This window comes from Aulonocara sp. 'chitande type north' Nkhata Bay, linkage group LG13 (genome assembly GCF_057382095.1).
Source record: "Aulonocara sp. 'chitande type north' Nkhata Bay isolate Kocher_YH1m ecotype deep benthic linkage group LG13, A_spYH_male_GT1.1, whole genome shotgun sequence".
Classification (NCBI taxonomy): domain Eukaryota; kingdom Metazoa; phylum Chordata; class Actinopteri; order Cichliformes; family Cichlidae; genus Aulonocara; species Aulonocara sp. 'chitande type north' Nkhata Bay.
In genome coordinates, this window is record NC_141356.1 from 18,729,772 (window position 1) to 18,754,367 (window position 24,596).

Sequence of the window (24,596 nt, forward strand, 5' to 3'; positions counted from 1 at the left end):
GCTCCAGCTAAAGGTGGATCACACTCCTCAGCCTTCCCAGGAAAGTCTATGCCAGGATGTTGGAAAGGAGAGTCTTGTCCATTAGTTGAACCTTGGATGCAGGTGGAACAATGCGGTTTTCTGCCTCGTTGCGGAACACTAGACCAGCTCTTTACCCCCTTTATGGGAGTTTGCCCAATCAGTCTACATGTGTTTTGTGGATTTGGAATTCGACCGTGTCCCTCGAAGTGTTCCGAAGGGAGGTGCTTCGGGAGTAGGGGGTGTCTGGCCCGTTGCTATAAGCAATTCGATCCTTATACAACCATTGCAGGGGTGTTGTCTGTATAGCCTGCAATAAGTCAGACGTGTGGTTATTGAACTCATCTACGTCTGCCCTATTCTCAACTATTCTATTCATAATTTTTTTTATGGACAGAATTTCTAGGTGTAGCCAGGTGGTGGAAGCCTTCCACTTGGGGGGTCTCAGAATCTTGTCTCTGCTTTTTGGAGATTATGTGATTCTGTTGGCTTCATCAGGTGGTGGCCTCCAGCTCGCACCAGAGTGGTTCACAGCAGAGCGTGAAGCAGAGTGAATGAGAATCAGCACCTCCAAGTCTGAGTCCATGGAACTCAGCCAGAAAAGGGTGGTGTGCCCACTCTGGGTCAGGGACCAGTTACTGCCCCAAGTGGAGGATTTTAAGTACCTCGGGGTCTTGTTCACAAGGGAATGGGAGACTGACAGACGGAATTGTGCAGCAACTGTAGTGATATGGATGCTGTACCAGTCTGTCGTGGTGAAGAGAAAGCCCAGCGTAGAAGTCAAGCGCTTAATTTACAGGTTGATCTGTATCACCTTACCTTATGATCACAATCTTTTGATATTGACCCAAAATAAAAATGTGGATACAAGCAGTGGAAATGAGCTTTTTCTGAAGAGTAGCTGTCCTTTCCCTTGGAGATAGGCTGAGAAGTTCAGCCATCCGGGAGAGGGTCAGAGTAGAGCCACTACTCCTGCACTTCAAGAGGAGCCAGTTGAGGTGGTTCAGGCATCTGACAAGGATGCTGCCAGGGTGAGGATGGATTGATGGATTGATTGATGGATGGATGGATGGATGGATGGATGGATGGATGGATGGATGGATGGATGGATGGATGGATGGATGGATGGATGGATGGATGGATGGATGGATGGATGGATGGATGGATGGATGGATGGATGGATGGATGGATGGATGGATGGATGGGAATGCGGCAACCCCTACAGGGAGCAGCCAAATAAAGGCAAAGAAGAAGAACAACTATTCTCTGGCTTTACCCGTTTGAGAAGTTGCAGCTCAGGAAGCAAGGTAGGAGCCATCAGTTCTACTGTTGTCTCGTCATACCACTTAGTCTCCTGAAAAGAAGAGGAAATAGTGTCACTCACAAAGTTCGCCTGTAAGATCTCTAAGCACCTTACAATTTCACCAAAGTGCACTATCACCCTTTTATCCGTACAGGGTATTAATACACATAATATTTTATAGAACTGAAACATACAAAACGATACACATTTGATCTATATTTATACACAGTGTCACCAAAAAAACTGCAACAGCAGTATAGAATAGCAGATTGTATGTGAATGTAACAGTATAACAACATGAGGGACAGCACCCCTAAATTCATTCACTTAAATTCCTTTTGAAACAAACCATCTCCAAGTCTGAGTAAGCTTTGACAGATCTTAAAAAGCACACTCACACTTTTACACACACACACACACACACACACACACACACACACACACACACACACACACACACACACACACACACACACACACAGATCTCTCCCAGCAGCAGAATTTATAGCTCTTGCAGTTTAAAACACAAATAACAGTTTAATTAGTTTTAGTAACAGTTGAAGATGAAAAGCAAAAGACACACAAAGGGATTGAAGTAATGATTCTGTACACAAATAAAAATTAGATTCAATTTATCTAGCCCTACAACAAACTGGCAACCTTTTGCCCTGTTACAGCTGGGATACGCTCCAGCCCTCCATGACTCTTAACTGGATTAGAAGAAGAAAAATGGATGAATGGAAGCTTCTATATGGCGGTTGTTTTTTTGAAATGTGTAAATTCCCATCTCTTTGGGCTTCCTCAGCGTTTGTCAAACTACGAAACCAGCAAAGAAAAGATTATAAGTGACTCAATAAAATATTAATGAAAATGACTACGACTATATGAAGTAACTGAAAAAGGTTTTGGAGCAGACACTATTTGCTGGGCATGCTAAAATTCACTAATGCTAGAGGCACCATGTAGGTTACAAAGAAGGATCTTGCGTCATTTCTCCCTTCCTCATTTCATCACTCTACAACAGTACTACTATGACAAAACAATTTTCTTGCTCAGAGCGCATCATTTCAAAAGTCACTGGTTTTGCTCTGTAGCCCTTTTCTTTAAAAATAAATTTTTTTTTTTTTTAAAAATGAGTAAAGACTTTTTCCTGACACACCTCTCAACTGATTTCCTCTCATTTTAGACACAAGCATGTTGAGACCAACTGTTCCAAGAAAGGTCTGCTTGTGGACTAAATTTGCAGAGAGTTAAGTTCTGAAGGAATGAGCAATTGCCAAAAGCAGAGAAAAATGCTCCCCAATTAATCCCAGATTATACTTTGTGTGTATTTTACACATTGGTGTAAAAAAGAAAAAAAAAGAAAAGAAAATGTTCTTCTTCTTACGATTACTATTTTTTTTATGTTGCCGATCAATTTTGACGATGTATTTTTGATCATATGTTATAGCTAGTTTTGCTTAAAGTATGACAATAACTACACAATGCCAGTGTCGTCTGTCATTTATTTGAGTAAATTCCCATTACCTATTGGCTTTGTTCCCAAGAGTGTCAAATATTTGCTTTTACAGATATAAAAAAAGCCAGCAATTTCTATGGAAAGTATTTACCTTCACACATGAATGGTTGACAACCATTGATACTGGGAAACGGCACCAATGTACGTCACTGTGGCATCCTAATGATGCCACAGTGACGTACATAAAATTCTAACAATGTACTTGCTGAAACAGAAAACAATTCCTGCTGTGTTTTAACACTAGGGATGTGTGTGTTGCCCTTAATACTAGAAACTTTTTTTCCCTTCAAGACTTTAGAGAGAGGTTTTGCTAAGCAGTTATGCTATTTTCACTTTCTCTTATATAAAACTGAAACCTACACAGTGCTGGATACCAGTTTTGGAGAAAACTAAGGTGCAGTGCAATGACTTTCCTCCATTTACATGTAACATGTTTAACTAAGAGCACATAGGCAGTGAGGCCAGCTTTTATTTAATGAAATTGTCACAGATTAATTTGAAAGCACATCTTTTGTCTTTCAAAATCAAGGATACTTGATCAAAACTAACAACGAGGAAAACAATGAGTGGCATATAAAACTATACATGTCTACATACCAGAAAGGAAACTAAAGTTAACATAGGAAAAGACTATATATTTATGTACAACAACCAGATGTGCAGAAAAAGGAAAACTGTATGAACAGCTGAATTATTGCTAATCAGTTAAATGCAAAATTAGTAGCAATATATATATATATATATATATATATATATATATATATATATATATATATATATATATATATATATATATATATATATATATATATATATATATATATATATATATATATATATATATATATATATATATTAGCTACTCATAAGCTGGCATAAAACTGCTGCTCTTAAAATTTTAAAATAGCACCAATATGAATGAGATGAGACCACGGTAGCTGATTTTACACTGACATGAAGACGATTTAGTTTGAAAGTGTATGAAATCAACTGTAGAGGAAGTTGACTAGCTAAGAGCAGTTAACACTGATAAAAAAGCAGAACACAGTGGTATAGTGGACAGGCAAGTTTTTCTAACACCTCAAAACGAACAGAAACCATTGTGCACTACACTCTACAATCTGAGTCAGAACGTACATTTGCTTTTGTGTTAATGTAAAAGTGGAGCACAGAGCACAGAGGTGCCGTTTGTGACAATGAGCTGTGACAAAGAATGAGAGGTGGTTTCAAAGGTGGCTTTGGGACAGGAAAAACTATGTTCAATTTTGAAACATGAACCTAATGGTCATTCACAGGTATTAGGTTGGTACATGTTTCTTGTAACCTGACCTTGTAAGTGACCTCTAAAAGGGCATAGCAAGGCTTCAGGGAGTCCACATCCACAGGGACGAGCAGTCGAGGCTCTGCAGCCAGCACAGCCAGGTGCCGAAGGGCCTGCAGGTGGTAGCTACAGCAAACACAGAAATACAAATATGCATTTGTTTTTGTTTTTTTAATTACTAATATGAACGGATAGACATTCATAACAAACATATTGTTTTTTTTAATATAAAGAATGACAGAGAATTGTGTTGTTATTCTCCAAAATTGAGACAAGCTTAGTTTTTTTACTGCAGGTGTGCCATTCTGAATTTTACAGATCATACGCCACTTCAAGGTTACATAATCTCTACACCATATTGGGGCTAACACTCCCAACTCCGTTACTGGTTAAAGGAGCAGAGGTGTAGTGCTTGAAAAGTTTTCCTACCATTTTAGCTATGATGTTCTAAGTATTGGACAACTAGGCTGACTCAACAAAAACGGCAATGCATTTCAGCATTTAAGAAAAGTGAAGTCAGAATTAAGGAAGGGGTTTTTGTTGGGTCTTAAGTCTCTGAAATGATAGTTGAAAATAAATTTAAAAGGAAACTAAAGCCACCTGAATCAGCAGCATCGGGGAAGGATTTGTGCAGGTTGTCCAGTACTTTTTTGGCAATCAAAGAGCAGAGACGGATTCTGAGCTTGTGGATACCATGCCGAAAGCACATCAGCTAATGAGTGCCAGAATATCTTTTTTTTTTACACCAAATCTGGCCAATGAGCATGGGAAAGACTTCACCAAGAAATAAAATTGATTGAAAACCAATATCAGGGAAGATTTAACTTGAGTGCTGGTTTTTGCACAGATGAATGGATGTGCAGTACCAGCGCAAAAGCAAGCACCACAAATATTTTTAAGCACACTGCACTTATTTTAAGCTAAACTGATAGAAAGATGCTTCAATGCATTTCTTGCATCGTCTTCTTATTTCTTTTCAGAATAAAACACCAAAAATATTTTGGTGGGAAACATCTAAACACATCTAAAATTAGTGTAAAGCACTGTGCAAATTTTATAGAAGTTGTACAACAACTAGTACAAAAACACATGAGAGAGCCACACAAGCAATCATCTGTCCATCACTAATGAAATGATCACAAAAATCATATTCTTATAAGTTTCTATTGCTACTTTTTGGTACTTACACAGGTTATCAACTAAACTCTTATTTTAATATTGTGCGCATATGTATTAGTCTCACCGGTTGTCAGTGCTGTGAGCAGGGAAGTGTGGATACAGGGCACACAGCAGAGCAGCGATGGCTGAATTGGAGGTACTGAGGGTGTACCTGAAAGATGACGTCAAACAACATCACTAAAAAAAAAAAAAAATACAAATACACCGTTCTTTCTTTTCACAAAACATTAAAACATGTTCAGTACATACTGATGGGTTTGTAAGGAGAATTTAATTACACAAGCCATTGTAAAGAAAAACGACAACAATAAACTTAAACAATAGAGTACTGTACATAAGTCTTGAGTCACCAATGATAGAGACTTCCAAGTTATCTTACACTGCAACTTAGTGGCAGCAGGTCTTATGGAGTGAGGAATCCAATTTTGAAATGTTTGGTTCAAATTGTTGTCATTTTGTACGAAGGTCAAGCAAGAGCTACAACAGTGTCTACAGCTATCTGTAGGCTCCTTCATGGTCTGAATTTCAGCCAGCTTTTCTGGGGATATTGTCAAAATTAATGGAATTCTGATCCATAGCAAAATATTCAGAAATAAGATATTCCTCAAGACTTTTGCACTGTTTTTAATCTAAATATATATTTGAAGAACCTTGTGTATAAAAGCAAAACACATTCTTCCACATAAACTTTGTGTTCTGTTAGTTAAAGCAGGTGAGTGTTGTAATCCAGTTAAAACCTTCAGACTGCAGTAGAGCCACTTAAACGTAATAGCTGGCAGTTAAGCATCTACTTTGACTCAACATTATTAAAATGACCCCATTAGTCATACAATAAAGGCTTCTTGTGTCCGGAAGGTTACTGAGGTTCAACTGGGATAAAGGATGTTGCTCTTCATTTAATGGCTCCTTAATACTTTTAATTCCTCTACTCTAGTAGTTCCAAACGTCAGGGTCAGCATGCCCTAGAGTTTCATAGAGGGTGTTACAGAAGTCCTGCAGCAAGTACACAGTAGACAGATAACACAATCATCATGCTTCAAAAAAAAACAACCAAACTATTTCCAGCTTCTCAGTTCTTGATAAAAGTGAAAATAGTTTGGGCTTTGGGGCACAAAAATGACAAAACAATCATAGTAAGAAAAATCGACACTTCTGTTAAACTAAATGTCTAACTTTTGCTTATACATTCCTTGAGACAGAATACCCTTATTGTACCCCTATAGCCTTCTAATAATTGCACTCAAAACAGACAATGGCATATGGCAAAGGGAAAACAAGGACAAACAGGATGTCCTTAAAATCCTAAAACAATTGGGAGCCACTGCAGTGCTCTCTACCAAAATACTGTTTACTTTATACCGCTACACTAAAAGCACCTCAGTCCAATGAGGTGCTTTAGTGAAGCATCATCAGTTTTCTATTTTAAGCAAATAAAGATTTTTTTTCTGCTTGTAGCACTGAGTCAGTCAAACTGACTAACAGCAACATTACACGACTGAAGAGTCCTACCATTTGGGCGCCTGGCTGCTGCTTGGACTAAAAGAGGGATGAATGCTAACAATCAGTTCTTTTGAGTCACTTTCCTTTTGTGGTGCGCTTGACATTTTCAAATTCTGTTGAAATGAATGAACTTCCAGGAGACTGAGCCAAAACAAAAAAGAAATAAATCCAAACAAAATAGGGGTAAGTAGCAGAATCTAACTCTAGTTCTGAGTCTAGCATTTTAGTCAGTGTCAGTGGGACAAGTATAATATATCTTATGTGCTCATGCTTAACTAGTACAAACTGAAACTCATGCAAACAGAAAGAACTCGTGATAGAAAAGCCACAGTCACCTTTGAAATACAGATCTAAGCCCTCTTCACACAAACTGTGTACACTGTTGGAAGAACTGGATTGAGCTGCCCATTCTCACATAAGCAGTGAAAATGGGCAGACAGTGTTCTTACTACTAGAAATACAACATCTGAGGCAGAATAAAGGTGCTGTAGGGTGAACTGTGTAGGGCAAATGAACACTGGCTCACAATATCTGTCCAGTTATCACATGGGACCAATCAGACATCAAACAGTCTTCGTACTAGGGAGGTGACAGTTTAAAAATTATTCAATGTGAAATCCAGCTGTGTCAGACACAGTTTGCGTCACTTCAGTTTCCTACTGGGGGACAATTACCAAGCTCTATCTCAATTGAGATCCAATGGGAAGAGGAAATTAAATACGGTAAGTAAATAAAGAAGGAGAGGTTGAGGAAAGGGGAAATAAAGAACAAAAAGGATCACCAAATAAAGAGACCAAACGTAAATGGGAAAAACATACGTGAGAAATTGACTGAGGAAAAAAAGAAGGGCCATGATGTAATGATAACTGCTAAATAAGTGGAAAGCAAATGTGACCAGGACATTTTCAATGGAAACAGAGAAACTAAATGACATACGAGCAGACAGCGAGACTGCAGGAAAAGTGACAGTGAAATAGCATGACTCTGCTACCCAGCATGACCTACAATCTCTGAATGACACTGCTTATGAAAATATATGCTATCGTGCAGAGCATTCAAACCTGCAGTCCTTACAGTGTGTGGGCTTTCAGCTGGCAGGTCTAAAATAAAATGTGACCTGAATGAAATGAAAAGGTCCATCTGATTATGGCTGTAGGTGGAGAGATGTTTTTGCAGAATGTGATGAAAGAGTGGGAGCTGTTGTTTCTCTTCAAAATACACAGACCAGGGTCAGCGGTTTGAGGAACCTGGCTTGGGTGTGTGTTTGCGTGCACATGTGCGCATGAATGTCATTCATTATGTGGAACACAGCACTCAAAGCAGACTTTTTTTGTATTTGTGTGGCTAACCCACGCTGTGCATGTGTACGTGTTGCATATGGTCTTTCCCAGAAAAAAGCAGGGTGGGTGTGGGTTTGCATGTATAGATGGATGGATGAATGCATGCAATTGTTCAATTCAGGTGTCATATGACAGCTTACATACAGAATATAACTCAAACCTCAGTGTCTTCCTTCATTCAAGAAGCATGAGCAACATCAAAGTGTGTGTGTGTGTGTGTGTGTGTGTGTGTGTGTGTGTTGGTGTGTGTATTTATTTTTTGAAACATGATTCCTTAGAGGTTGTTGTGGAAGTTTAAAACAATGCCCACCTTGTTGGTACCTTGCCTGTTGTATAGTCTTGAAATGATTTTATGTATGTAAACATTTGCGTTTATCTATGAGTATATTGTACAGTTTTTTCTTCTTACTGTTATATTTATTACTACTGTACTTCCAAGCTTTACAGTTCTTCAGAAAAATCTACATCAGAGAACCACATTGTTTCATTGTGTGAGATGTTTCTCCAGTATCTTGAATACTGGAGCCACCGTTGTTAAGATATCATCAGTACAACACTAAATATGTATTCATCTACAGCTGAAAATAAAATGCAGCAAATGGTCTAGTTGATGCTTTTTGGAAACAAAAATGATTTAAAAAAAGCCAATAAAAAAAAACCAAACCTATATTTAATATTTAGAGACTAGAATATTTGTCACCTCATCAAAAAGTTATTTAGGACAGAGTAAGCCATCGCTAGCCAAGAGTTAGGCTAACTACAAGAAAACCAGCCTGATCTTTATGTTCAAGTAAAAACACAAGTTCAGTGATTACAGAAATTGCTTTACCGGCCGCTCTACCCTTTCCCCAAAGCAACTTGACAAAAGCCTTTTGATTTTTGGCCTGAAAATGCACTTCAGCTATGAATAGATAATTGACAATTGATATGAATTCAAATGTATTATAGTTTTATACTAGTTTTCTTCACTTGCAATAAGGAATATATTTTAATAAATTTCAATGGGATTGGGAAAATGGCCATATTTTGGTTGTTCCCATCTCACCTGCCTCCTCCCAGAAAGAGCAGACCCAGTGCCATGTGATGAGCCATGTGGAAGCCATAGTTCATTTCACCACCAGTCCGCTTGTGGAAGAAACGACAAAGCTGCAGGACCTTCAGGTTTCCTGTACCAGACATCACCATGGACATAGCCAGCAGAATCATTGACAGGCAGGTCTGGAGGTTGTAAAATGTGTGCTAGGGAAGAAAAAGAAATCAAAGAGAAAATAATTTAACTGTAAGTAGATGAGGTAGCACAACATTGTTTCTTACTGTTAACAAAGTCAAAAATATAAAACACTCACAGCACCCACAGCAGCTGTACCAGCAAAGGACATGATTGTCATGTGGGTCCTGGCCAAGCTATAAAGGCAGTCAAAGGCATCAGAGTTGGCAGAGCCAGCAAACCGTAAACCAAGTGCCAAACAGGCCCCAGCTGTAATGTAGTCTTGGGCTTGGCTAAGAGAAACAAATACAATCAATTAGCAGAATTCAAATGTATAACATGAGTTGATGTTTTTGGCTTCAATACTTACGCCATCGTCTCCATGTTAATGTCCTCTGAAGGGTCAAAAGTCCCTCTCATGATCTGAAAACAAAATGAAAGTTGAAAACAAAATATAGACATGAGTGGTCAGGTTTCAGAAATAATACTTTTGACAGTATTTATTTGCTAAATTAACTGAAAACTCACAAAATTCTCATGATAAAACTATGGAAATAGAAAGTAAACATCAGGGAGGAAAGGGCAAAAGAAAAATCATAGGCAGTAAGGTGACAGTGGTTTAGAGTTAGCTTGCTCTCTCATGTTTGTGTGTGGCCAGCTTCATCCCATAATCCAAAGACATGCAGTTACTGGGGCTAGGTTAAGTTAACTGGTGATTCTAAATTAGCCTGACTGTCTCTCTCTCTCTCTACTGGTTGTGCAGCAAGCTGTCCAGGATGTATCCTGCCTGGGTCCTGTTGCAGCTGGCATAGGTTCCAGCTAGCACATGACACTGCACAGGGTGAACTTAAGAAAATGGATGGAAGGAATGAAAAGATATTAAAGCATCTCTGTATAGTGCTGACTATAATGCAGCTATTCATACCTGATTAGAAGGGCAATAACCTGTTTTGAGTGTGCCAAGGTTCTAGTTACTAGTATTTATTGCCATTCAAAATACAAACCACAAAAATGTAGTTTTACATATTTATATCCAGTGGTGTAAATTATACTGTAGCAGTGTTTCTTAAACTGTGGGGGTGGGCCCCCCTACTGGGGGATAAAGTCATTGCAGGGGGGCGTGGACAACCAGAAGAAAAACATAAAAGATGGGAGTGAAACTAAACTGAGTTGAATGCTATCATGCTGACAGTCTTTTTAGTTATCTATTTGACAGGGGGAAAAAAAACATGAAATGGAATACATTTATGTTATTAAAGATTAAAAGTATGGGATTATTTTTTTCCTTTTTGTCATAAAAAGGCAGAACAAGCCTGAATTAATTATTTGATACTCTTCCCAAGGGGAAAATATTTCTGGCAGTTTTGCTGACCAATACATTGAATTTTCTTCATCATGAAGATATCAAGCAACAAACACTGCAATAAACTATCCACATCTACAGGTAAATGCTTGGCTGATTTACAGATAAAATTTTGGCCTTGGTCAAATTTATCTGAGTTTATGTTATCAGTAAGCCTATAAGGACATAGGAAGTTAAAGGCTAATATGCAGACTATTTGTTTTAAAGTCACTGTAATTATTCACAGTGTTATCAGACACGGCTTATTTTCCTGCCATTTCTCAAGCTTAGCGGCCACACAGGTTTTCGCTGTTCTATAACTATATTTACATATACACGTTGGACATTTTTTAATGTTTACTCTCCCAGTCGTTTGTTGAAACATCTCTAAGATGTTTCCAAGTTGTATTTTGCTCAGATAACTTTTCTGTTTATCCACTGACGCCATTTCTGCTCATGTAAACTACCCATCCATCTTTGGGTGCATCAGTAAAGTACAACTACAGACCAGGGGAAATGCTTTTATTAACAGAATGTAGCTAGAGTCATTATGCTGTTACAGCAATTACCAAGAACCAATATCAGTGCATCTTCCAAAAAATAAGCCACCAGAATTGGCTAAATTAGCTAACTGAAAAAGGGTAAACCTGCCTCCATCCACACAAAACCACACGTCACAAATGGGATTTTCTTTGCAAGTTGTTGATTTGTTGCAGGGTGTGTGGCATCATGGCTCCAAACATGTCCACTTGTTCCTCTTTGTGTGTGTGTGTGTGTGTGTGTGTGTGTGTGTGTGTGTGTGTGTGTGTGTGTGTGTGTGTGTGTGTGTGTGTGTGTGGTGTGCTTATTCTCACCTGTGGGATGTTACTCTTGACCCAGATAGTATTAGGCAGGATTTCATCCCACATGATAATACACCGGGCCAGAGTCTTTAGGGGTAGAGAGAAAAGAAGAAGAGACACAGGTATATCAGATTAAAATATAGAAAGGTGGGAAAAAAGATCACACACAGAAACACACAGAGCTAGATCCACACTAACCCTCAGCAGCAGAAACTCTGGCTTAATGAAGTCCAGGAGGAACAAAGTATCTGGAGGTTTCAGCCAATCAGCAATCGACCTAGTGGGCGAAACCATGATGAGAAAAGGGAGTGTTAATACCTTCTTTCAGCACCCTCTCAAACAACAGATAGCAGATGAGTTTTAAAGAACCTCTTGACCATTAGACTGTTAGAAACTGGAGGAGTCTCAGTCTGATGTAGTGTAATGTCACTATTTTTTCCATCAAATAGGCTATGGTGCTCCAGTTACGGTTCACGTGGGCAAGAAGTGGTTAGAAAGTCGAACACAGCACAGGACATTTTGGCCATTTTAAAGAAACACCCCACCAGCATTACAGAGTAATTATGGTGGAAAGATTCTGTGCCCCTTGAACAGTTTGCTACTTCTAATTCTATAACACCGGTATTACATTTTTTGGGGGGTAAATATTTAATGTAATATTTTTATGTTTTTTTTCCCAGTTTATTCTATCTAGTTCTGTTTCTCCTAATAAAATAAAACACTTGTCAGCAGAGTATCTCTTTTTAGATTGTTTTGTCACACCATGAAGAGTATGCCTACACTCTTTGTATACAAATTTTAGGAGGTCAGTAGAAAGGAGATAAATCTAAAACAGAAGTCTTTAAGTCGCCTTTCCAAGACATGGAATAAACCTATTTTCATATCAAAACTTTTTTTATTTTATTTTGGAGACAAAAATGTAAAAACCTTTTTTCTCTCACCTGTTGTTGGTTTTGAGGTAGATCATGGCGAGGGCTAGCGTAGCGCCTGGACATGTCACATCTACATTAATAGTGTCACCCTCCTGAAATGACCAATGGTAAGGTTAATTAGCTAATCACAGAAGCCAGACCACTGTTTCATCAAATCATTTGGTCAAACTTCATCTAAAGAGAGGTGTGTCCCAACTGCAAAACCCCTTCACACCTACATAATTAAATATGACAATTAGCTTTTGCAATTGGGATAGTTTATTTAATGCAATATTGTTTACTCGTGCTACTTTAGAGTTTTCTTACACATTTGACATTGGCACATGTGACAACAATAAACTGAGAACAAACCTCAACTAATACGAATATGGAAAATAAAATTCATGAAGATTTGTTTACCAAATCCTTTCCTATTAGTGGGGAAAAAACAATACATCAGCACAGACTGAACATATGAAGAACCATGACATAGTTTTTGAGCTGCAGTTCTTATTGTATGGTAAAATTCTTTAGTAGTTATACAGTCACATTCTTCAGTATTATTTTATCGCATTGAAATAACACTGCTACACTGTAGACAAAAAAAAAAAAAAAAAAAAAAAAAAAAAAAAAAAAAAGGGGGGGGTTTCTTTCATGTACCTTGATTTGGTAGCTGGGGGATTTGTGCCTCTCCCGGTTGGCCCCAGCCTGAGCTCTGCGATGTCCCCCAACCATGTACTGATACAACTGCTCAGGGACATTCAGGTCTGTCATCCCAATCAGGTTGCTGCCATGCTATGAGGAGAAAGGGGAAGGAAGAACAAGCAAGGTAAGTGCAGGACAGAAAAGGATGAGAGTAGAGATAAGAAACAAGAGACATGCAGAGACAGATGTCAAAGAAAACCAATATTTGAACTTGGGTTTTGTCCTTTTATTACTGGGCTTCAAGCATCATTAACACCTGACAATATTATGATCTGAGGTTTTTCTTACAGAAGTGAGCAGGTATCCAAGGGACTTTTAAAAGAACTTATGTGGCTTAATAACAGAAAAAAATGTATGTGTACAAAAAAATAAACATAACAATCGGGTTTTGTGAGAAGCTGTTACTTTTTTTTTTTAAATTAGTTACTATTGCAACAAACAAATGGAAAATGGCAACGTATATTCATATATATATGTTTTTTTGTTTGTCTTACCCCCAGACAGACCATACCAAGAGCGAGCCCAGCTGCTAACGAATAGGACTCTCTGTCTGTACAATATTCCATCTCTGGTCCAGGGGGTCGACCTGAACAACAGACAGACCAAAAGTTACCATCTATGCATGGCAAGAAAAATCTAATTAAAGTAAAAATAAAAGTTCAACAGTGAGACTGGATGCAGTGTTTAAAATGGAGCAACAGAGCTTAAGCAGAACTTCTAACCTGACTGTTTACAATGTCTATTCAAGAAAACAGTATTTTTCTTGCAGTTTGAGAGATACCTATCCATTAAACATGCATTTGGCAATTAAATAATAGCCCAAAACCCAAATTATATTGTGCACTTTTTTTCAAGGTGTTACATATATAAAATACTGTTTATTTACTTCAGTGAAATTCATATCCAGCTCTTTAATTAACAGCTTTTAATGTATCCAATTTAAACTTTTAGGTAATTTTATGGAACTTTTTCCCATTGTGTTGTCTCCCTTTTGCGCACACACACTTACACACCTATCTCAGACAGCAAGACTTCAGCATTGTGTCTATGACCCGTTCCTTGGTACACCAGCCCGATGCCAATTACAGCTGCAACCTGTAACAGAAAAAGAAAAAACAAAGAAAAAAAAAAACAGATGAAGAACTGAATGATCATCCAGGGAAGATAAAAAGAAATCTCTTCGGGGGTGTGACAGGAAGGGCATCTAGCGTGAAAATCTGACAAATCAAACATGCAGCACTACCTGCTGGGGCCACCCCCTGTGAAAACGGAATTAATCGAAATTAGCTTTATCTTCTTCTTTATACGTACTCACTCTTACCTGAACATTGTGTGGCACGTCCAGCTCAGTGGAAGTGGGCGGGAGAAGGGCAGGAATGTGTATGCCAAGTAGGCGAGTGATCGACATGTCCATGGTGCCCAGTTTGGCTGAAGACACACCCAGGAGGAGCCCAATGCTGGTCATTTCATGGCCCTGAGAGACAGAGGCACCCAGACATTAAATCACAATAAAAACTGCATCTGCAATTATCAGTGATAAACAACAACTTTCTAATATTTCATACACCTAGCAAAAGCTAACAGTAGAGAAATATTATCAAACAGCTTCTCTTCAAATAGTAGTCACTTTTAATAAAATTTAGACTATTACTTATTGAAAATACAGTGTAATGCATGCTCTTTTGCACTAAAAAAAAATGCAGTCTAACTGGCTTGATCTGTGACTCTCGTATCTGAGATCATGACAGACAGTTTTCATTAGACCCCTGTGTGCACATTTGTTTGACCGACCACAACATGTTTTAACACAAACAGCATGAAATAGGTGATTGCCGTGCATAGTGAACACATGCCATGAAGTAAGAGGCCATCTGTTGGACAGCCTTCCTTAGCCTTCATAATTTAGACATCATATTATCATTTGACTAAAAGTAAATGAAAATATTCTTGTATTGAATGACAATGTAGACAAAAAGCTCAGAAAATGATGATTAACCATTTACTAGTTTGTGAAGATAACCGCTGGGACCTTGTATGAAATTGTAAAATATGAGTTGCTCTCTTCCAGGGATGTCAAAAATCATGGGTCAAATACGAGTTAAAATACAAACTGAAAAACTAGATACAATGACACAGTTTTTGCTTGTAAAACGCTGACGCAAACTGGAATGTTTAAAAGGTGAATGGCATCACCCCAAATTCTTTTTAAAACCACAGTCATAAACAATTCTAATGAATTCTGATCCTCAGTATGCAATTCTCTATCACAGCAAGAATAGAAACTGTCAAAAAACCACTAGCAACAAACACGCTTCAACCACGTTCATTGCTTTCATTCACACTGGAAGCTGTGACATATTTTACCATCAACTCTCTGCATCTGATTAGTTCATTCTTGTGTGTCGAGCTGTGGATATTTATTTCTGAGCCTTTATTTTAAAAGATCAATTAGTTAGGAGACTATGAATGAGATACTATAAAGCTATTATAAAGAATATAATTTAAAATAAAAGAAATATATACTGGTGAAATCTCGATATTAGGGCAGTTGAGTTCCAAGATTCACCATTACGGTTTTTATACCAACAATATAATTAAACGTTAAACGCATACAATAAAAATTTGCAGTGAAAAACATTACCATGTAAATGCAGAGGGGGAAAAAAGAACTCAAAATAGGAGGACATGGTGTAGAACACAATTAGGACTGAGCAGACTTATATTGCATTCATACAATGACTAATACAGGGAAATAACTGTGATTATCATCAACCACAGCTTAAATTTACACAAAAATCAAAATTCAAAACGGGAAATGAAAATGAATCAGTCTTAAACATAGCGTGGATACTCAGTATGGATGAGGTTCAAAGGCTTAGCAATCAATCTTCAAATACCCTTTCACATAGACATTTGAATTTAGAAAAAAAAAAAAAAAGATTTGGCTTGCGACATCCTGTTGTTTTTCTCACCCGAAAGTTGGAAGGAGTTGTCTCATGTCTAAGTTCTCACAAGGGAAAGTTTCACTTTGACTAGCTGCCAAGCTATGACGCATGTTTATGTATAAACTGTATTTAACTTCAAATTTGTTTTCATCTTATCGTTCTTTGTAAGTTGGGCGTGTGACAGAAGCGGGAGCTCTAAATTATTGCAAGAAAACAAAATTTAAAGCACAACCGGCTCTAAACTGAGCATTTAAAGTACAAAGTATTCTTTGAGTGTAGAGTGTTATACATGTACTTACGCACACTTCTTACTTTCTGCTGTAAAACTCAACATAGCAAAGAAATACTGAAATTGTTCCAGCACATGTAAGCCTGTGTGTAGACAGGTGTGCACCTTTGTGAGGTAGTCATGTATGTTCAGCGTGGCCAACTTGGTGAGGTGTCCATTGAGCCCCAAGGCCATAAGGAAGCCTGCATACTCATTAGCCAGCTCAGGGCTCTTTGGCTTGTTGTAGGCAATCCAGGCTGAGTCCACCTTAAAAACAAAAAACAAAATTAAACTATATTTATTGGTATAACACTAATAAATGTCTTTGTTGCAAGAGAATGAGGTTTTTTGAGTACTTACAATTATTAGAATATTTTATTTGTGCTCAGTTTTAATATCCATTTAGCATTACACTGCCCAAAGAATAAAAGACACTCAAACTAGAACAACAGTGACATTGTAACTAATATGGCTCACGTTCCATTCACAGTTATTACCCGTACAACTACTCTAATGCCCATTAAGTGATCATTGTGTGCAAGATTCGCTGAAATCGGACCAAAACCCTGGAAGTCTCCATTCTTGTTAATTATGAAGGAACACAATGACAGTAGCTTTAGCCAGAGTTAAAAGCTAAAAGCTAAAACCAGCTGAACAGTATAAATAAATATTCATCAAATGCTTAAATCTGTTAGCATCAATATCATATTTTTTTTCAATACTCTCCAGTTTAACATAACAATGACATTAGAAATAGGTAAGTAGTAAATAAACACGATGTTGAATAAGCAATGTAAAATGTTTTACATTTAAGGTTGGATAAAACTGAAGCTGTGGAACAAGCTAGCGGGTTTTAATTAAAATTATTCTACAGAATTACAGGTAGAGCTAATAGAAAAATACTAATAAAATAATAAAAAATAAAAATTTAATTTTTAAAAACATTTATAGGCCTGTCAACATTAACATTTTGGGGTATTTACTAAGTAACAGACTGATTGATTAAACATGCAATGATTTCAGTCTCACCTGTGAGGCAGGGGCTATTTTAAGCCCAGCAGCTACTCCGTTATGAAAACTGGGCCAGCTAGTCATATTGGGAGGAACATCAATGTTTCCGCTGTTCAGATCTACCACAGTATTCCTCGGAAGGGCACGGCCTGAGGAAGAAAAATAAAAATGAGAAATAATCTGCAAATGCATGTAGTTATTAAAACGTTAATCCTCTTAAACTTTGGAATATTTTGTTCCTGATTTAGCAAAGATAATTACAATGTTTTTTCTTTTTTTGGAAAGTTATGTTTCCTCTAGGGCAGTGATAAATTGTACTGCAACAGCTTTTATTATTGCACAAACTAATTTTATCTTCCTGTTAAATGAACCATTTACAAATTTCCACATTCTCGTCAACTTGTTCCAGTAGATTTTATTTTTTAACTGAAAACTTAAAATACCTGTGAGGTTGAGTTTTGGGACAGGTAAAGGTTCAGTCGGTACTGGGTGATAAGAGAAGAGAGTGAAGAGGCCCCTGCCAACTGGCAGGGCCATGGTCCTTTGACACAGCTGCAGGAGTCTATAGAAGGCAAGGACATGGACAGGGCAGGTGATAAAAACTATAAAAACATCACAGATTCTAAAAAAATGCCAACTGGCCAATAAGTTTACCACACAGATTAGGGGAGAAGAAAGGAAACACAGAACAGTACAGAAATATATACTGCATATGCCTTTTTAGAACTGGTGTTTTGCTGTCTCTGTTTCAAGACCAAAGATGTTCATGACAAATGCATGCATTATACTCACTTGTTCTCTTTCTCCTCTATGTACTCATGGTCAGACACCTCTGGGAGCTGGACAACACTAACCCGGACAGGTCTGGAGCTCTGCAGAAGCCTCCTGACCTCTTGGACCCTCAGATCCTGACTCCAAATCAGTCCTGTGACCTAGTGAGAAGAAGACATAAATATCTGAATTTTTTCTACAGAACACACTACTAACAAAAAATATATAAACATGTTTATGAATTTGTTTACCTCTTGAACAATGTCTGACATCCCATCCTCCTCCTCATCTGGTTCTGTGGTTGCAGGAGGTTCCAAGGACAGGCCTGAACTTACAGACTGGAGAAACACACAAATTATAAGGCCAAAAAAGAACCAAAACTTTGAAAACTTACTTTCCTATTTTAGAATCTGCAGACACTGAACTCCATCTTTATCTAAATAATTTAGGTTTTAAGTTTTTTTACACTCACAGCTTTGCTCTTGGCAAGGGTCATTTTGTGGGCTTGTTTGGTAAGATCTTGTCTTCCAATCAGAAGACAGACCTCCTCTGACCAATCAGAACACGGCTGCTCACGGCACCGATAGATTGCCTCTCTAATAGGCAAAGCCACACCAAAGGGGACCGACTCCAAATCTTTCAGGGTGAAACCTAAACCAGTGAAAAATGCACAGTTTTTTAGAAACAAGGAATATTCTGCTTTAGAGGCAGTGTCCTTTGAGCGCTAACATAAATACACACAAACAGGTGGGTGAAACTCAAAAGCCGCTACAACTGTTGTATGTACATGCTTTATACTATTGTCAGCTCACAGCTGAACAACTAAAATATCATAGGGTACATTACCCATTTTAAAATAAAAAGATTTAAGAAGCACACTTATATTAAAAACCAATATTAAAACCTTTATTCACACAGCAAACATGTCACCCAGCAGTGAGAAAGCACATTCAGGTTCACAGACTGGTTTCAGTGGACAGGTGTGAATGTGTAAATATGCATGTAAACCACTGTGGTGGCGAAAAAGAGGATATAGCTTCAACATTCCTTTCTGAATATAGATTCTTTTTTTTTAAAGAGACATACTTCTCTTACCCTGTGAGGTGAGCCAGACCACCAGCTGCTCAGCCAGATTTTCACTGGAGGACATCACTTTAACACTGCTCTGTCTAGAAAACATACATACAAGAGAAATTAACGGAAAACTTTAACTGTTATTAGGTATCCTGTATGTCAGAATTCATTTTAGCTGTTTCAATGCCTTAAAAGAAAAAAAAAGAAGAAATTTAAAAGCTCTTGCTCATGTTTCTGTCAGATGAATTACCTTCTTATTTGGGGTTCAGTGGCAGAGGATTTCTGGCCTGATGAAAATGAGAAAGGGGGGTGAGGAAGATCAGCAGCAAGGAAAACAGGTCAATGAATTTACAAATCAGGCTTGGCACTCTTTTTGCAGCTCTTACCGTATTTTCTGCACTGTAAGGCATACTTAAAGTCCTTTAATTTTATCAAAAATTGAAAGAGCGCCTTATAATCCGGTGTGCCTTATGTATGAATTCTGGTTGTGCTTACTGACCTCGAACCAATTTTATGTGGCATACGGCGCTGAAAAATCTGTCAAAATGTTTTAGTACAACTTTGGTACGCTACGAAGCCACACCGCTAGATGGATTGTCGGAGCATTATGGCTACCGTAGTCAGGGGCCTCGCAGACTGGGACCTTAAGAGGACGGAGTTTTGGACCCAAAGTCAAATGAACACTGCAGCATCAGTGAGAGTTAAAAACCATAAATTCTTTCAGCTTTAATAAGATGATCAGCGTTGCTGCTTTACCAGGTGTAACAATTAAGTTTAACATCCAGGCATCCATGAAAACAATGTATTAAATTTAACAGGGCTGGAGGTTAGCAGGAAGTTACCTTGCTAGTTTCCACCTAAACATGATATAGCATGTTATAACTGAGAGATTTCTGAAAAAATTAAAATGTACAGCTCTGCTATCACTTCCAACATAAACAAAGACAGAAAACTAAACAGCAGTGACATTTGTATGGTTACTGAAGTTGGACTAGCTGGTATATAATGATGTGCTACGTGATCGCTAGCGAGACAGCTATGATAGCATAATTGAAGCTGAAGGATGAACGCTAATTTTTTGCCACTCCAAAAGAATTAACGTGCGGGTTCTCGATGGTTAGGGGAAAATGCAATCGCATGGCCGGTATGCTGTAAACGGACTAAACTTCAGTCAGGAGAACAACTGAGATAACCCATCCACAATACGAGGTTAGTCATTAATATACTGCAACAACATGGGAATAGAGCAGCTTCGAGAGAATTCAGCATTGATGAATCAATGGTACGGAAGTGGAGGAAGCAAGAATCCATCCATTCATTCGCTTATCCTTTTCAGGGTCGCGGGGGGCGCTGGAGCCTATCCTAGCTGTCATAGGGCGAGAGGCGGGGTATGCCCTGAATAGGTCGCCAGTCTGTCGCAGGGCTAACACACAGAGACACAAACTGCATGTCTTTGGATGGTGGGAGGAAGCCGAAGTACCGGGAGAACACACGCAAACACAGGGAAAACATGCAAACTCCATGCAGAAAGACCCCGGCCTGATGGTGGAATTGAACTCAGGACCTTCTTGCTGTGAGACAACAGTGCTATCAGTACCATGTCACCGTGCTGCCAGGAAGCAAGAATGAGTAAAGTTTGACGTATCTGACTGTTTTGTTTCGGTTATTGTGCCTTATAATCCAGTGCGCCTTATGTATGAAAACAGACACGTTCGTCAACAGTATGCCTTATGGTCCAAAAAATACGGTAAATATATTAAAGCATTTTCAAATCTGTAGTAAAAACTGTAACCAAAAAAGAACAAAATAAAAAACATTAAAATGAGTGGTTAAAATAAAGGCTTGCAAAGAAAAGCGTCTGGACTTCTTTAGGTTGCTTGAAGACGTTTCACCTCTCATCCGAGAAGCTTCTTCAGTTCAAAGGTCAAATGGTGGAGAGTCCCAGATATAAACCTAGTAGGAGTATCCCCCCACAGAGGGACAAAAGGACCCCCTGATGATCCTCTAATCGCCTGAGCCAAGGTGTGAAACTGGGTGTGGGTCCCAATCAGCCAAAGTTTCGGGTGTGTTCATAGTAGGTTTATATCTGGGACTCTCCACCATTTGACCTTAGAACTGAAGAAGCTTCTCGGATGAGAGGTGAAACGTCTTCAAGCAACTTAAAGAAGTCCAGACGCTTTTCTTTGCAAGCTCCTTTGACTACGATGACCTGGATGACTGAGAACCTTCACAGACACTTAAAATAAAGGCGACATTTTGTTCCTGATGAATGTGGGATTGTGTTTGAGTGGGATGGCATCTGTTTATTAAAAATAGCAACATAGTGCTCAAAAAGTCACTCTGGATTCTCAAGCATCTCTCACACAAAGCCAGTGTCCAAGTCAAGGCAAAAGTTCATCCAACACCTGCAGCAACAGCTGTTACCTTAGCGCTGTATTGTTTTTTGTTGAAATAAACACAAAGGAAATCAGGTGACACACAAACCTGCGTCACTCATCTTTCTTTCTGTGCTACTGGGCCCTGAAGCATGAAGGCAGGGGACTGGCAGGTAATAGGGGGTGGTTGTCAATAAATGAACCCAAACATGCATACCCACAGAGAAACACACAGTGCAGCATGCAAGAAAATGATCTTAAAGGTTAGTCACTAACAAACCTGCAGAAAGCTTGGCTAGGTACTTGGATACATCTGTTGAAGTAGCATTTTCATCACCAATGACATAGAGAGCATAACTCTGGAAAAAAGGTTAAGAGAAGAGATGTAAATATGATACAAAAACACTTGCACAGTATAGATTTTTACTGCATAAAAAAATAAATATTGACATTTCCAGTGAAGAGCAGTTATATTTTCTAAAGAAAAAAGAAAGGGATAATTTAAATAAAACTGTTCTGTGAACTGCAATGAACTGATGTGATCAAAGCTTTTTGATGGATGAATATGAACCTCAGAACAGGATGGAGTGAAGAACTAAGTGGTGAAGGGGAAAACCTTTAATCAAGAGGCATTTAGGCTTACAAGGAGGGGACTTAGAGTGCTCTCACACTTTACTTTACTCTTCCTACTGCCGATTCAGGAGATACTGTGCGCATCGAAATATGAGCCAGTACACGGTAACGAAAAATTGTGCCACAGTCATAATCAAAGCACATAAATTTGTGAACAAATATTTGAACAAACATGATAATATGACCAATGTTGTATCCATGTCTCTCTGTTGAGTACTGTCTTTTTAAGAGTGATATGAAGCACCAAAACTTAGGCCCTTCTTATTTAGCACTGCATATCCATTTCTATGCAAAAAAAGGGAAGAGCAACATCATTTTTACACTGCGAAAGTACAAATGCCTGAGTGTCACCTGCACATGTGGTGCTTAATATTTTATTTTTGAAATAAGAAAAAAAGGTAAGGAAATATGGTTCATGAATTGCAGCTTTCTAACAATTCTATAAAGCAAGTTAAGAAAAAGGAAAGACGGACGGCATTAACTTCTTGGAGATATATTGATAGATAGTAAGCTACACTCACTATACTTGGAGAAAGTTATTTTATAAAATGACAGATGTGCTTTAATCGTACCACAACCAGCAGTCTGGTCCTCTGGCAGATACCCGGCAGGTAGGGGAAAGGTGGGCTCTCCTCTCCTCTCAAGCAGCTACTGAGCCAGCTGAACACACAGGGAGGCTCTGGTCTCAGGAAAGACGGCCGCTGCATTTGGCAAATCAGTGCTAAGAAAAGCCAGGTGAGGAAGAGGAGGGAGAAAGGTGGTGGGTGAGGTAAAAGAACAAGAGATAAAAGGGAGCTGGATGGTTATGTCACTTCATCCTTTCTCAGAAAACCATGTGCACAAAATAACAGCAACACTTTATATTCAACCCTGCAAGTATCCGTGTCACAAAGCAAATAACCACCTGACAGGTGTTCACATAATTTTTAGGACATCTGTCACGAAAACTTAAAGTGACAACAAGAAAACTTCCCCCCGCACTGAGTCTTTATTTTTAACTAAACCTTGTTTATATTCAGACTAATTTTAAGTGCTATGTGTTGGGAATGCCCATCGGTAGAATTTCACACTCAAAACCAATCGGGTCAATCACAAGCAGGAAATTACCAGGAAGCAGGAAAGTCCACCCCTGTGGAAAGAAACCGTGCAATGGCCTCAAAAGCGTGTAAAAAACTATTCCTCTGTTCAATGGTGCTCTATCTCATAACAGCAATGCAAATGATTGGAATATTGTGACCCAATCACTGCTTAGCCTACATAAGGTAACATTACACTCATCTCATATTTAGAAAGAAGAAAAACAAAAAAAAAACAAAAAAAAAAAAACCCCAACAACAACAACACACCAACACACAATCCAACAATTGACAAGCTAGCTCAGTTTTTGAAAACCACAGCTGGACTGAGGGAAGATTACACGTCACAGTGCCTCGTCATGCAAATTTATTTTGCATTTGTTTACATTTGCAGCACCTTTAGGAGTCCAAGAAATACAAAGGAAGGCTGCTAAAACAGCTTTTACCAGCAGCAGACCATCCATCCTCCTGTTTAACATGTCTTGTCCGTTTCCTGACTTGATAATGTTACAGACAATTAAATAAGCCTTACCCTGGTCTATCAAGCAGCTCTCAGTGAAGCCACTAATTATTGAAGGGTAGTCTCTCCAGTACAGATCCACATACTCTTCAAGCTGAAGATCTCTGCAAACAGAAACAAACATACATTAGCATTCTTTAACAGTATTTTTTTTTCTACTTAGAAGAACATAAGGTTTATAACCTTCTATCAATGGGTTATTAAGTCTACCATGTACTAGGACTCACACATTCATATTTCACTGCACAGCTTTAGACTAAATTGCTGCAAGTAATTAAGAAAAGTCTAAAAATGGCTCAAATAGCCTCTGTGACATTTAACGTGTTTCAGGTTGTAATTAAATACACAGTGAAAGTAATTAACAGCAATGAATCATTATCTTTCAGCTTAGCATCAGATAATCAATATTTTTTAATCTTGGTACAAACCCCTGATTCCTACAGATTCTAGCTGTGTGTGCACTTTGCACAGGGACGCAGTAAGGAGCGTACAGTTATCCAGGTTTGTAATCTTTTTCATCTGAATTCTTTATTTCTTCTACTTCTAGCCATGTCTTGTGCTCCTTCTCTAAGTTGGTTCTTTTTTTAAGCGTCTATATTAATTAATGATAATGATAAACTGTAACTGGAAGTTGACTGTGGCTGCCATAAAGCCTCGAGATGAGAATACCCCCCATTGCATTCTTCATGTTTTGAAACTGGAGATGCACAAGATGTGGTTCTATGAGGAATCGGGG

At 38.4% G+C, this 24,596-nt stretch overlaps 1 protein-coding gene across 1 annotated transcript in view; it reads right to left on the reverse strand.

The window, feature by feature from the left end:
* The window catches only part of anapc1 (anaphase promoting complex subunit 1), a 63,772-nt gene that overhangs the window by 20,489 nt on the left and 18,687 nt on the right, over positions 1–24,596 (reverse strand). Inside the window, exons 23-46 of the mRNA XM_086258972.1 lie at positions 23,873–23,964; positions 22,837–22,985; positions 21,912–21,990; positions 19,507–19,543; positions 19,278–19,351; positions 18,655–18,833; positions 18,434–18,520; positions 18,204–18,343; positions 17,855–17,973; positions 17,430–17,560; positions 16,527–16,667; positions 14,509–14,661; positions 14,201–14,282; positions 13,682–13,773; positions 13,143–13,277; positions 12,513–12,595; positions 11,770–11,848; positions 11,584–11,658; positions 9,758–9,810; positions 9,527–9,680; positions 9,226–9,419; positions 5,405–5,491; positions 4,170–4,287; positions 1,295–1,372 (exon numbers count right to left, since the gene is read on the reverse strand). Coding sequence (XP_086115098.1) covers positions 1,295–1,372; positions 4,170–4,287; positions 5,405–5,491; positions 9,226–9,419; positions 9,527–9,680; positions 9,758–9,810; positions 11,584–11,658; positions 11,770–11,848; positions 12,513–12,595; positions 13,143–13,277; positions 13,682–13,773; positions 14,201–14,282; positions 14,509–14,661; positions 16,527–16,667; positions 17,430–17,560; positions 17,855–17,973; positions 18,204–18,343; positions 18,434–18,520; positions 18,655–18,833; positions 19,278–19,351; positions 19,507–19,543; positions 21,912–21,990; positions 22,837–22,985; positions 23,873–23,964 — 2,611 coding nt within the window. The remainder of the gene's footprint in view (positions 1–1,294; positions 1,373–4,169; positions 4,288–5,404; positions 5,492–9,225; positions 9,420–9,526; positions 9,681–9,757; positions 9,811–11,583; positions 11,659–11,769; positions 11,849–12,512; positions 12,596–13,142; positions 13,278–13,681; positions 13,774–14,200; positions 14,283–14,508; positions 14,662–16,526; positions 16,668–17,429; positions 17,561–17,854; positions 17,974–18,203; positions 18,344–18,433; positions 18,521–18,654; positions 18,834–19,277; positions 19,352–19,506; positions 19,544–21,911; positions 21,991–22,836; positions 22,986–23,872; positions 23,965–24,596) is intronic.